The 14,142-nt window shown below is 42.2% G+C and overlaps 1 protein-coding gene across 1 annotated transcript in view; it reads left to right on the forward strand.

Moving 5' to 3' along the window:
* DCAF12 (DDB1 and CUL4 associated factor 12) overlaps positions 1–14,142 on the forward strand; it is a 42,171-nt gene that overhangs the window by 12,115 nt on the left and 15,914 nt on the right. Inside the window, exons 3-4 of the mRNA XM_007176878.2 lie at positions 11,740–11,946; positions 13,022–13,082. Of these exons, the coding sequence (XP_007176940.2) occupies positions 11,740–11,946; positions 13,022–13,082 (268 nt within the window). The remainder of the gene's footprint in view (positions 1–11,739; positions 11,947–13,021; positions 13,083–14,142) is intronic.

Below are 14,142 nucleotides of genomic sequence, written 5' to 3' on the forward strand. Positions count from 1 at the left end.
TGACTCAAGTCGCTGGGGATTTGGTTGACAAGACTAACTGAATCTCCTGTGGATAACTTGGATAACTTTTTTTTTCTTTTCCTTCTGACTCATGTCTAGCCTTTAATAATGAATAATCCTGTTGATCACCTTTCTCATCTGGAGAATTGAGTCACATGCTTCGCAGCATGGCCCCTGGTGAATTTATGGCCTGTTCCTGCAGCCCTGTCGACTTGGAGGATGGGGAAACCTGGGTAGCTGAGAGCAGAGGTTTGCTGGGAGGTGCCTGGCAGGCTAACTACCTGCTGAAAGTTAGTAATGAGTTAGTCTGGTTACTTGATTTGGTTCCTGTTTTCCTTGGGCTCTTCCTTTAGTCTTCTTTTGCCAGTCCACCTTCTTCTAAATTGATGTATATTTGATTTCTGATTGCTTAGGCCTTTGTTTCCTAAGCATGACTCAGGAACTGTCTGCATCACAATCACTTGAGGTATGTGTTTAAAATGCAAGTTTCCTGGTCCCCACTCCAGTACTGGTTTAGGATTTTTCCTTCCGTGAAACCTAGGAATTGGAATTTTAAACAAGCTCTCAGGCAATTTTTAGATGAACCACTGGCTTAGACTTTATGCTGTATAGCAATAATTTTTTTGTCACCTTATTAAATCTAGACCATTCCTTTGAATCCTCCTTGTATTTTCTAAACCACACTCAGGGCATAGGTGGGACATCATTTTTAATGGATCTGGAAGAATTTCCTTGTAGGCATCTTGGTTAATATCTGTTCAGCAACCAGTAGTATGTAATCAAATCTTATTTCTGCACTTTGAGGAAGCCCTTGACAAATAATTATTTTCCTTATATGCCAGTTCTGGTCTCAACAAAGCAAGAAATTTGCCCATTCTTTTTTTTTTTTTGTGGCTGCGTTGGGTTTTCATTGCTGCGCGTGGGCTTTCTCAAGTAGCAGCGAGCGGGGGCTACTCTTCATTGCGGTGCGCGGGCTTCTCATTGTGGTGGCTTCCGTTGTTGTGGAGCACGGGCTCTAGGCGCGCAGGCTTCAGTAGTTGTGGCACACGGGTTTCAGTAGTTGTGGCATGCGGGCTTCAGTAGTGTGGCTTGTGGGCTCTAGAACGCAGACTCAGTAGTTGTGGCGCACGGGCTTAGTTGCTCCACAGCATGTGGGATCTTCCCGGCCCAGGGCTCGAACCCCTGTCCCCTGCATTGGCAGGCAGATTCTTAACCACTGCGCCACCAGGGAAGCCCCTGCCCATTCTTTTTTTAGGTCAGATCTTAGCTTAAGTCATTACTTTCCAATTTTTTGGTCTCTTTACTAGAACAGTTATAGTAAACTTAAGTCAGAAATATCAACAAGTTTAAGTCATTTTGTATTGTGTATTTGGATTCAGAGATTCATGGGTTGAATCTGGGCTCCATTTCTTAACTAGCTTTGTACCCTTGGACAAGCCAAGTAATTTCTCCTTAGCCTTTCTTTCACCTTTAAAATAAATGGAGTGGGGACTTCCCTGGTGGTCCAGTGGTTAAGACTCCACACTCCCAATGCAGGGGGCCCGGGTTTGATCCCTCGTCAGGGAGCTAGATCCCACATGCATGCCGCAACTAAGAGTCCACATGCCACAACGAAGATCCTGCATGTGGCACCGAAGATCCCACGTGCCTCAACTAAGACCCAGTGCAGCCAAATAAGTAAATAAATACATATTAAAAAAATAATAATAATAATGGAGTGAGTAGTATCTGCCTAGCTCAGTCATGAAGAAGATTAAATAAGATGTTGGTTAGCTCGGTGCCTAGAACATGTACTTAGTAAATTGTTGATGTAATTAATGGCGGTGGAGGAGGAAGTGGTAACAGTAGTTTGATGGTTCTAGCCTTTAGGTGTATTTCTGGCCAAATTCAGATACATAAGATAAGATAAGTGACCATTTTTCTACCCTGTAAATTGGTTATTTTCTGTATGTAAGTCACATCCCAAGGAGCTTAAACATTTAAAAATAATTCATTTAGATGTAATTTATATAAGAAAAAGTACAATTAGGAAATTATAGTTAATTTCATCATAAAAGGGATATAGATAAAAGCAAAATATTTTTCTGTATACAAATTAAAGCGTTAACCAGTTCTGATAAGGATGTGGTGGAACAGGTCATATATTTATTGCCACTAAAACCCTTTTTTGAAAGTAATTTGGCATTATGTTTCAAAGACCTGGGGTGTATTGTTTGTTGAATGAAGAGCCTAATAAGTATTATACCCTTTGACCTAATATTTTCATACTTTGGAAATTATCCAAAGGAAGAGAGAAGTCTTTTTTAACAAAATAATTATTGGAAGCTATTTTATCAAAATGTTAACAATAGAATACTTAAGTAATTTATGGTAAATCAAATCTGCATGATAATATGGAGGTATTGACATAATTGTGAAGACTGTAATAACATGCAGAGCTTTTGATATGTTAAATGTAATGAGATACAGAATTCTCTCTTTGCTGATTATAGCTATGCACCATTATACATGCATGTGATTAAGGACTGAACAGGAACTTGACAAATGAAAAACAGACTTGAAAAGAGGGATAGGATTTTTTTCTTTTTTTTGGCTGTGTCGTGTCTTAGTTGTGGCACACAAGATCTTTCATTGTGGTGTGCGGGCTCTTTGTTGCAGCACGTGGGCTTCTCCCTAGTTGTGGTGCAGGGGCTCCAGGGCGCGTGGGCTCTGTAGTTGTGACACACGGGCTCAGTAGTTACAGCGTGCGAGCTTAGTTGCCCCGCGGCATGTGGGATCTTAGTACCCTGACCAGGGATGGAACCAGAGTCCCCTGCATTGGAAGGTGGATTCTTAATCACTGGACCACCAGGGAAGTCCCGAGGGATAGGATTCTGAGCAATCTTTCTTGCATTTTTTATTTCCAGTATTGTAGATAAAGTATTGTCAATAAACTCTATAATTTAAAAAAAAAATGTTACTTCAGCTAGATGTTTTTTCTTAGCCTAAAGCAATGGTGAAAGTGGCCTTGCCAGGTTGCCATTCAGTGCTTGTCTTGTTTGCTGACAAAGATTGAGCAGTCACGTAGTATACCTCCTCTCTAGGGAAAGGGTGTAAAGAAAGAGCTTGGAAATACAGTGGTAGGATATACGGCAAAAGGAATTTCCCCTCTCAAGTCACAGAAGTTTTTTGGAGTTCCAGATAACACCTGGAGAGAGTTCTTCCTTTTCAGTGGGCAGAGACATAATCATATTATCATTAAGTCTTTGTGCTGTAAGGCTCAGGAAGTAAGAATGAGAGAATAGGGATTATGTTATTGTTTTAACACTGTTATTATTAAAAGTTTATAATCTCTTAATATACTAGATAATTAATTAGTGTGTAATGACAATCTGCTCTCCAGTAGTTTGCAGTTTAGAGATACGGCTTCCTGTTAATTCTGAGTAGGAGGTCTTATGCCTTGAAATGCTCTGGGGAGCAAAAAGCTGAGAATATCTTTTCTTCTGAATAATCTATACATTAACTATTAGTATCCTTCAGTACTATAGGAATTAATTTTCATCTTCCATAGGAAGAAATGAGGATCTGTGTAAAATCAGGCTAGTTGACCAATTCTTTTGTTTATCCTTCTATTCTCTGATTGGATCGTATATCACTTGGAAGTAGGACATGGGCTTTGTACTTAGATAAAGGCAACACCCAGTTGAGTTCTGATTTTACAACCTAAGAGAAATTTTTTACCAAATGTTTGTCGAGGTGATTGAGGTAGTTAAACCTCTGTGGTGTACTGTCAGAGGCTCTTCACTTGGTGACTTTGGCAGATACCAGGCAAAATCTTAGGTGTCTTGCCAAAGCTGACTCTCAGGACTTATTCCATTTTCAACAGAGCCCTCCAAAATCGGGTTAAGAATCAGTTTACTGGATTGTTAACTATAACACTTGTAAAGAATTATGTTACTGGGAATTCCCTGGTGATCCAGTGGTTAGGACTCTATGCTTTCATTGCCGAGGACCTGGGCTCAGTCGCTGGTTGGGGAACTAAGATCCTGCAAGCTGCGCGCCCCCCCCCAAAAAAAGAATTATTATGTTACTTAAATTCAGGATAATTGTAAATCCTAATATGGTCCTCCTCCCACAAAATCATGATTCTAGTGGGAAAATATCAGAACTCAGGACCTAACACGAAGTACCATTGCTGATTTCAGCAAGCCAGCCCTATAGCCATCTTTTGGAGGAGCAGCTTAGATTCACAATTGAAAGAGTAAGAGATCTTAGCATAGCACAGGCACCTGGATTTAGATACAAGAATGTTCACTGCAGTGTGTTTTGCATTACTGAAAATTTGGATACAGCATAAATGTTCGATAACAGGGAATGTGTTTGATAAATTCTAGCATACCCATGCAGCGAATCACCTTAAAGCCATTAAAAATTATTTAAAGGTATATAGATTAATTTGAAAAGGTATTAAAATATATAAAATAATATGTATGAGGTCACATTTTTATAAATGGAGAAAAATATGTATGCATGTGACTGGGTATATAGTGAAGGACCTGAAAAAAATACACCAAGTGGTAGTAGGTAGTGGTGGTGTTCATTTTCTAATTTCCCCTTTTCTATGTTTTACAAGTTTATGATGTGTTACTTTTGTAATTTGGACCCCAAAAATGTTATTTTACTTTAAACAACCACATGGGTCTTTCCTTTAATAGACTTGCAATAGAAACAGTGACTCAACTTTCTAGATATGACAACTCTTCTGGCTCCTGAACAGTCTAAAATATTTACAGCTATAGAGTCTTGATATTGTTCAAGCAGCTTATTGATCTCGGCCATACCCCTGTCTCCTGCACAGCAGGATGCAGGTGAGTAGGCAGCAAGCTTTTAGAGATGGGCTGGACAGAATGCCTGATTCTCCTGGACATCATTGGAGTCCTGAGTAAGTGCAGCTCATTTCAGGGCCTGTGGTCCTTTTCTTTTATCTTTTTTTTTTTTTTTTTAATTAATTTTATTTAGTTATTTATGGCTGTGTTGGGTCTTCGTTTCTGTGCGAGGGCTTCCTCTAGTTGTGGCAAGCGGGGGCCACTCTTCATCGCGGTGCGCGGGCCTCTCACTATCACGGCCTCTCTTGTTGCGGAGCACAGGCTCCAGATGCGCAGGCTCAGTAATTATGGCTCACGGGCCCAGCTGCTCTGTGGCATGTGGGATCTTCCCAGACCAGGGCTCGAACCCGTGTCCCCTGCATTGGCAGGCAGATTCTCAACCACTGCGCCACCAGGGAAGCCCCTTTTCTTTTATCTTTTAATTATGCACATCATATGTGTTCCCTGAGGAAAAAAAAAAAAATCAACATTCCTGGATGCATTTTTACTTTTATTTATTATTATTTCTTAATATTTATTTGGTTGCACTGGGTTTTAGTTGTGGCAGGCAGGCTCCTTAGTTGCGGCACATGGGCTCCTTAGTTGCAGCAGGCAGGCTCCTTAGTTGTGGCTCACGGGCTCCTTGTTGCAGCTCGCCGGCTCCGTGGCATGCGAACTCTTAGTTGAGGCATGCATGTGGGATCTAGTTCCCTGACCAGGGATCGAACCTAGGCCCCCTGCATTGGGAATCTTCACCACTGAGCCACCAGGGAAGTCCCTGGACTCATGTTTTTAAAAGGGAGGGTATTCATTTAATAACGTAGCATGACCAACTTTCCATGTTAATAAATATCCTCTACTCCATCATTCTTAAAGGCTGTATAATAATCCATTGTGTGGATATTTCCAATCCCCTGTGGTGTTTCACTAGTTTAAAATTCACTGTAATTTGGGATTTCCCTGGCAGTTCAGTAGTTAAGACTCTGTGCTTCTGTTATAGGGGGCACCGGTTCAGTCCCTGGTCAGGGAACTAAGATCCCGTGTGCTGCACAGCGGGGCCAAATAAATAAATAAATAAATAAATAAAATTCACTGTAATTAAAATTGTTCACCTGTCATTATTTCCTTATCATAAATTTCTAAAATTGAAATTGCAGAGTTTACACATTTTTAATTTTTGATACATTTTGTCTAACCATTTTCTGTTGTGTTTCTGGATCTTGGCTCTCTCCTTTGCTCCTCCCCATCTCCGTTTGGGAGAGAAAATGTATTCCTCTGCTTGATTTCAATTATCCTCCCTTTCCCATACTTAAGCTGCCCTCTTGCCTTTTACCATCTGACTTGGTATAGTCATCCTGTCTGTGCGACCTACGTGGATTTGCTTTCCTTTCTCCATTAACCTCCATCTAAAACACTCTTTGATACTTTGTGAATCTCCCCTCCCCCCATTTTATTCAGCCACCTTGACTTTCTATACACACAATTGCATATGTCTATATGCAAATACATGCATTTAGAGGTGTACTCACTAATCTTACAATCTTCCTGATTGTAAGGCCTTTGCTTTCTTTTTTCCCTCTGTCCTAACTTGTAAGGTGCAGGGAGCCATTAAGCCTCAAGCTTACCTTGCCGTGCTGCTGGTTTCTGGCAGGGATCCCAGTAGGGTAATGTGGAGCAGCCTCATTCTGGGAAATGTTACAGGAGCTGTATGAAGCCTTGACCCTTTGTCAGACAGCTTGGGGAGATCGTCTGTGGCACTCCATCCACATCCCTGTTCCTTCCTTTGAAAAAGCAAAAAGGCTGTATCCTTCACATGGTGCTTAGTCATTCCTCTGCAAGGATGAGGGTGAGGTTGGGGGTAAACTCTTGTTTTCCCGGGCCTCTACAGAGCCAGCTGTTTGCATTTCCCTTGTATGAAATCTTTTTCATCTAGTGTAGAAGCCTTTCTTATAACCTACTGAATGAAACAAACATTAGAATAGAATGTTACTATTAGCTAGTACTTGTTAAGCACCTATTCTGTGCTGAGCCCTGTGCTAGATACTTTACATTTTATTAGACCTCCTAGCAACCCTATTAGATAAATAATATTATTCAGGTTTTATAGATAAGAAACAAGATTCAGAAAGGTGAAAGTGACTTGATCAAGATCACATAGCTACTAAGTAACCAATGGAATTCAAACCTAGGTCTCTCCCAAGTCCAAAACTGGAGAGGTTGGGCTTAAGACTTTCTTGGACATGAATAGATGAAGCCTTTTCTCTTCACCTTTTCTGGGTGGCAGAAATGGAGCCCTGTTTTAAGGCATAGGGTTGTGTCTTATCAAATGCATCGTCCTTAGTGTACAGAGCAGATTCTCTCTACATCAGTGCTTCTCAAACTTCAGTGTACTTGGAGATCTTGAGAAACTCCAGATGCTGATTTAATAGGTCTAGGGTGAAGGCCTGAGATTCTTTGTTTCTAACAAGCTTCCAGATACTCCTCTGAATAGCAAGGCTCTAGATCAGTGATTGTTAAACCTGGGCAGTCATTAGATTCACCTGGAGATCCTTGAAAAAAAATTCACTTTTACTGGCCCCAAACTCAGAACTTTCTAATTGGAGGAGTTTTAGGGTAGGGCCTGGGAATTGTTTTTAAATATTTATTTATTATTTATTTGGCTGTGCCGGCTCTTAGTTGTGGCATGCGGGCTCTTAGTTGTGACATGCAGGATCTAGTTCCCTGACCAGGGATCGAACCCGGGCCCCCTGCATTGGGAGCACGGAGTCTTAACCACTGGGCCATCAGGGAAGTCCCTGGGAGTTGTGTTTGTTTTGTAGTATTTTTAAAAAAAGAAAATTCCCCAGGTTATTGTATTGTATTATATTGTATTGTAATCAGTTGGAGAATCACTGATCTAGAAGCTAATATATTATGGTTGCATTGTACCACACAACACAAAAGTGTAAGTGGGCAGTACATTTTGCTTTATTAAACATTTGAGGGGCTGTGTTGGTTAGAGATCGTTTGTTTAAAAGGGTAAGAAATCCATTCACATTTATTGGAAGGGCTAGCTTGCAAACCTGAAGAGCAGGAAGTATCCCTGGATCTCAGAAAAACAACTAGGAGTTGGAAAGCCCCTAGGAACCAGGGATGTCCATGCTTCCTGTCTTCTGTTTCCTTTTCTCTGGGGACTGGCTTTGGTAGAAAATGGCCACACAGACAGTTTGGTTTAGTGCCAGCAGCCAGTTCCATATTGCTGAGAGAATTTGAATGACCCAGTCCAGTCTAGCCTCTGGACTGGTTCTCCTTGAGCCAGGAGGCCACCCCAGGACAGTGCTGTGATCTGGAAATCTGGACTGTATCAAACTCAGCTACAAGCCCCCACTCTGAGTGCAGGGATGTTGGAGCCCCCTAACATCATTGGGCAGACCCCCTGAAAGGTGGTTACTGTAAGCGCTTACTATGTAGCTCTGCATGGTTGGGGCAGGAGAATCGAACCAAATAGGGTAAACCCCCTGCTCTTGGAATTGGAAGGACATTATTAGCTTAATGGAGAAGAGAGACAAGTAAAGAATTTTTTTTTTAATTTATTTATTTTGACTGTGTTGGGTCTTTGTTGTGGTGTGCGGGCTTCTCATTGCGGTGGCTTCTCTTGTTGCAAAGCATGGGCTCTAGGCACGCAGGCTTCAGTAGTTGCAGCACTTGGGCTCAGTAGTTGTGGCTTGCAGGCTCTAGAGCACAGACTCAGTAGTTGTGGCGCACAGGCTTAGTTGTTCTGCGACATGTGGGATCTTCTCTGACCAGGGCTCGAACCCATGTCCCCTGTGTTGGCAGGCGGATTCTTAACTATTGAGCCACCAGGGAAGCCCGAGACAAGTAAAGATTTTGAAACTGTGATAAGATCTAAGTATTGTGGGTAGAGGGCTGTCTTGGGAGCCTACAAGAGAGGAACTTAACCAGCCTGGACATTAAGGAATATTCATAGAGGACATGTCTGAACTGAATCATGAAAGGTAAGGACATGATGGCCAGGTAAAGAAAAGAGTAGGAGAAAGCATTTCTGGCATTGTGAACAGCATGAGCATGAAACAAAATAATTATATTTCACTGAAGAGTTTTGTGTGAATAATAATTAATAAGCAGTTCTTTCTAGAGTATAAGGTCCATGGCAGGATTTGAAACTAGAGAGATAGGTAGGGGCCACATTGAGAAGAGTCTTGATGCCATGCTAAGGGGCTTGAATTTAGGTAAAGGGGAACCATTAGATATTTTTTAATTGACATGGGAGGATTTTCATTTTTATGAAGATGAATGATTATAGTATGGAGAATAGTTTTGATGGTGACCTTGCCTGAAAGCACAAAGACCAGTTGCAGTTGTCTAGAGGAGAGAGGATGGAGAGGAAGGAGCCAACTGTAAGAATATTTAGGAGATAGTTTGGCAGGACTAGCTGGGATGATGGGAATGAGGGAGGAGAAGGAGTCTAGGATGAATCCCAGGCTTGTGTGACCAGGCAGATTTTGGTGACATTAGATGAAATGAGCAATTTGGGGAGGAAGAGTATTTGTTTTAGACACATTGAGTTTAAAAATGCCTGTCGGGCTTCCCTGGTGGCGCAGTGGTTGAGAATCTGCCTGCTAATGCAGGGGACACGGGTTCGAGCCCTGGTCTGGGAAGATCCCACATGCCACGGAGCAGCTGGGCCCGTGAGCCACAACTACTGAGCCTGCGCGTCTGGAGCCTGTGTCCCGCAACGGGAGGGGCCGCAATAGTGAAAGGCCCGCGCACCGCGATGAAGAGCGGTCCCCACACCGCGATGAAGAGTGGCCCCCACTTGCCGCAACTAGAGAAAGCCCTCGCACGAACCGAAGACCCAACACAGCCAAAAAAAATAAATAAATAAATAAATAAAGTAGCTATAAAACAATGTACAAAAAAAAAAAAAAAAAAAAAAAATGCCTGTCAAAAAAAATAAAAAATAAAATAAAAATGCCTGTCAGACACATCAGTGACTGTGCCTGTTAGGCAGGGGGTCTGCCTTAAGCAGTTGTCAGGGCTTACAGATTCGGGAGTGTTTCCCCTCTCTCCACCTTCCCTTTTAAAATTTTTCCGCAGTCTCTACCTGGCGGTCTTGTTCTAGCTATTCTTCCTTTCCTTTTTCTATTTTAAATTTAAGGCTTACATACTTTCTCCTTTCATAGATCTTCCTGTGCAAGCAGTAGGCTACTTTATACAAAGATATGACATGATTTGGCTTCACTCTGAGAATTGCTGATAAGATTTTAAATGAACTACCTAGACTATAAGGTATATGAGAGCAGAGATCATTCCTAGTAGTTATATTTCTAGCACCTAGAACAATTCTTGGCATTTAGTTGGTGCTGAATCAGTGAGTGAATAAATGAATCATTGAATCACATAAAGAGTTTAATAATAATAGACTCCAGGGACTTCCCTGGTGGCACAGTGGTTAAGACTATGCACTCCCAATGCAGGGGGCCCGGGTTCAATCCCTGGTAAGGGAACTAGATCCCACATGCATGCTGCAACTAAGAGTTCATGTGCCACAACTAAGGAGCCCGCCTGCCACAACTAAGGAGCTCATGTGCCGCAACTAAGGAGCTTGCGAGCCATAACTAAGGAGACTGCCTGCCGCAACTAAGACCCAGTGCACCCTAAATAAATAAATAAATATTTTTTTAAAAAAACGACTCCACTGGGAATGCCCTTTGTCTAAGACTGATCTTTTCCATAAAGTATTTCTCTGAGTTGAGTTTTGGAGAGTGAAAGGGGTTTAGTTTGGTACAGAAGTGGATAAGAGCATTTCAGGCAGAAGCAGCAGCATGAGCAAAGGCATGGTGGCACAAAACAGAATGTGTGTGTGATAGATAAGCAGTGAGATATGACTATCTCTTACCTTGTCATGTCTCAGGTCACTCTTGCAAATGTGGTAATGTTTATAGGTATGTCTAGTAGTGGTTGTGATGTGTTTTGTTTATAAGTTTCTGTGCATGGTTAGATAAGAATTAGTTATATAGGGACTTCCCTGGTGGTCCAGTGGTAAAGAATCCACCTTCTCCACCGCAGTGAGAAGCCCATGCACTGCAACGAAGAGCCCCCGCTCACCGCAACTAGAGAAAGCCCGCACTCAGCAAGGAAGACACAATGCAGTCAAAAATAAAATAAATAAAATAAATAAATAAATTTTTAAAAAAAAATCTTTAAAAAACAAAACAGAAAAAGAATCCGCCTTCTAACGCAGGGGACACAGGTTTGATCCCTGGTCAGGAAACTAAGATCCCGCATGCCACAGGGCAACTAAGCCTGCGTGCCACAACTAGCGAGATCACACGCCTCAACGAGAGAGCCCACGTGCCACAAACTACAGAGCCCACGCGCTCTGGAGCCCGCTCACCACAACTAGAGAGAAACCCGAGCAGACCACGCTCCATAACGAAAAGATCTGGCATGCCTCAGCAAGGATCCTGTGTGCCGCAACTAACACCCAACGCAGCCAAAAAAAAATGAGGAAAATAAAGAAATAAAATAAATAGTAAAAAAAAAAAAAAAAAAGTTATATAAAATATGCTTGAATTGGTAGAAACCCTTTCATCAGGTTCATTAGATCCATAATCCTCTTTGAAGCCATCTTTGAATCCCAGGCAGAATTTACTTCTTCCTCTTCTGTGTTTATGTAGCATATTTTATCTATCTCTGTTATGTTTTCTTATTTACGTGTTTCATTTGACTAGTGTCGCCCTGACCATGCATTTAATAATGCTCAGGGTCTAACATAGTAGACGTTAATTAAATGTTTGATGGGTAACTGAGTGAATGAATGGATGTTTGTACCCAGCGTTAGCCCCACTGAAGAGAAACTGCGTTCAGCTTCTTTATCCCTTTTCTCTTGTAGCTGTTTGTAGTGGATGTCCAGACAAGCCAGATCACCAAGATCCCCATTCTGAAGGACCGGGAGCCTGGCGGTGTGACACAGCAGGGCTGTGGTATCCATGCTATCGAGCTGAATCCCTCTAGAACACTGTTAGCCACCGGAGGAGACAACCCCAACAGCCTTGCCATCTACCGGCTGCCTACACTAGATCCTGTGTGTGTGGGAGATGTAAGTCTCCCCAGTAATTGTAGTTAGAGGTAGCCTTGTTTTTTAACAGAGCCCAGTCCTCATCCCACAAGCCCCCCAGGAAGGGACAGTTTTCTGTAGACTTCTGCGGACTTGGGTTGGGGGTACGTAATGGTGAGGTATGGGGATGGAGATTTGAGAGTTGGTATTCCACTCACCACAGGGAGTATCAGAGATGTTGACAGAGGGTATGTTTGATAAAGAGGCGAGCAGTACACCTCAGAGGCCATCAGTGGTGGGTTGGTGTTTGAGTCCACATCACAGTGTTTACACATCTCCTACTGCCCATAGTCAGAAGGGTTTATTAAGTTATTCATTCAGCAACTATTTTTTGACCCTTCTATGGCCGGTCACTGTTTCAGACACTGGGGACATAGCAGTGAATAAAACAGACAAAGCCCCTACCCTCTTGAAGCCTACGCTCAGGTGAAGGGAGGCATATAAACCAACAAAAATGTACCAGCAGTATGTCAGAGTGTGATGAGTGCCATGGAGAAGAGTAAAGGCAGGCTAAAGGGAGAGAGCATGGTGGAGAATGCTATTTCAGAGGATAGTTGGGAGGGCCTCTTTGATAAGAATGACATTTGAGCAGGGAGACTTAAAGGAAATGAGGGTGTAAGCCATACTGATGTCTGGAGGAAGAGAGTGCCAGACAGATGGAACAGCATAGAGGTCAGTTGTAGCTATAGTCCCAGGAAGCAAGGGGAGAGTGCCAGGAGGTGTGTTGGAGGGATGAGAGGTGGGTAATTGTGCATAGGAGCCACAAGTAGAACATCCAGAGAGAGAATGCTAGAGCTGTGTGTCCACCGGCCATGTTTATTGTCCGCAAGAATGCCAGTTTCATTCCAGCTTTGAGATTCTCAAGACAGAAGTTAAAAATTGTGGGATCATGCCATTTGGGTTGAAATCACCAGAGATCAGAATTGTAATTTTTACAAAGATATTTTCAGTCAGACTCGTAAGCTTTTCAGGGGTGTACATGGTAATCCTTATTTTACTGATTTCTTTTTTTCCTTTTTTTTTCTCTCTCTGTACCTGTCACTCCCTCCTCTTGAAGGATGGACACAAGGACTGGATCTTTTCCATTGCATGGATCAGTGACACTATGGCGGTATCTGGTAAAATTGCCCTTTTGTAGGGAGTTCCGGTGTGGCAGGGAGGGAGGGAAGCTAAAAGTTGAAGGAGAGTAGTGTGATTGGAAATAGCCCAGTAAACAGACCATCAGGCAGGGGCCAGGAAACCTTGTTTCTAATACTCTTTCTCCTGACTTACCATGTGACCTTGGATAAGTCATTCCCCTTGTATATTCCTGATCTGGAAAGTGGAAGTACTAGCACACTTATTATTCATACTCTGCCTTGTTCCAAAGAGCCTGTGTATTGGCATGTTAGCCTCAACATTTTTGTGGGGCTTCACTGAGACAATAGTTGTGAAAGTGCTTTTGGAAAAGTTGGTGTGCTCTGCAAAGTATTAGGAGCAACTATCATTTTCTGTACAACTACATAGTGTTGATAAAGCTATATAGGATTGGGGGAATTTCTCTCCCAGTGGTAGAACAGTCAGAAAAAATACATGGAAATGAGTGTAGAGAAGATAACATAGAGGTACTCAGATGCTTTCTGAATACCCACAGCAGCCTACAAAGTAAGCTCAGAGTGCCAACCAGTTTTGCTGGGTACCTATATGTAAATATATAATCCCCCATTCCAGATTCCCAAATTTTAAAAAAAAATCGTAAGAGTTGCTAAATTAAGTATTTCACGTGTGTTATCTCATAGACTCCTCAGAACAGTCCTAGAAGGTTTGCATTATTAGCCTCATTTCACAAATGAGAAAATGTAGATTCTGAGAAGTTATAATTTGCCAAAGGCTACACAGATGGTGAGAGGTGGACGCAGGATCTGAATCCAGCTCTGAGTTCAAAGCCCATGCTTAGAACTGCTACGAACAAAGCTAAGGGAACATAAATGTTTCTTCTTTGGATTCTTTGCAAGGCAATAGAAAGCAGCCAGGAGGGAAAATAAATCTAATGGACAAGCATAGTCACAGTTCAAAATTATTCAGTAGTGGTTCAGAAGCTTTTGGATTCCCTGTCGTTTGTGTCCCCAAGAAATGAGAGCTCCTTGAAGGCAAAGGCTGAATCATGTCACCTCTTTAGGGACCATCTGTATGACAGTA

The sequence above is a fragment of the Balaenoptera acutorostrata genome, chromosome 6 (genome assembly GCF_949987535.1).
Source record: "Balaenoptera acutorostrata chromosome 6, mBalAcu1.1, whole genome shotgun sequence".
Lineage (NCBI taxonomy): Eukaryota > Metazoa > Chordata > Mammalia > Artiodactyla > Balaenopteridae > Balaenoptera > Balaenoptera acutorostrata.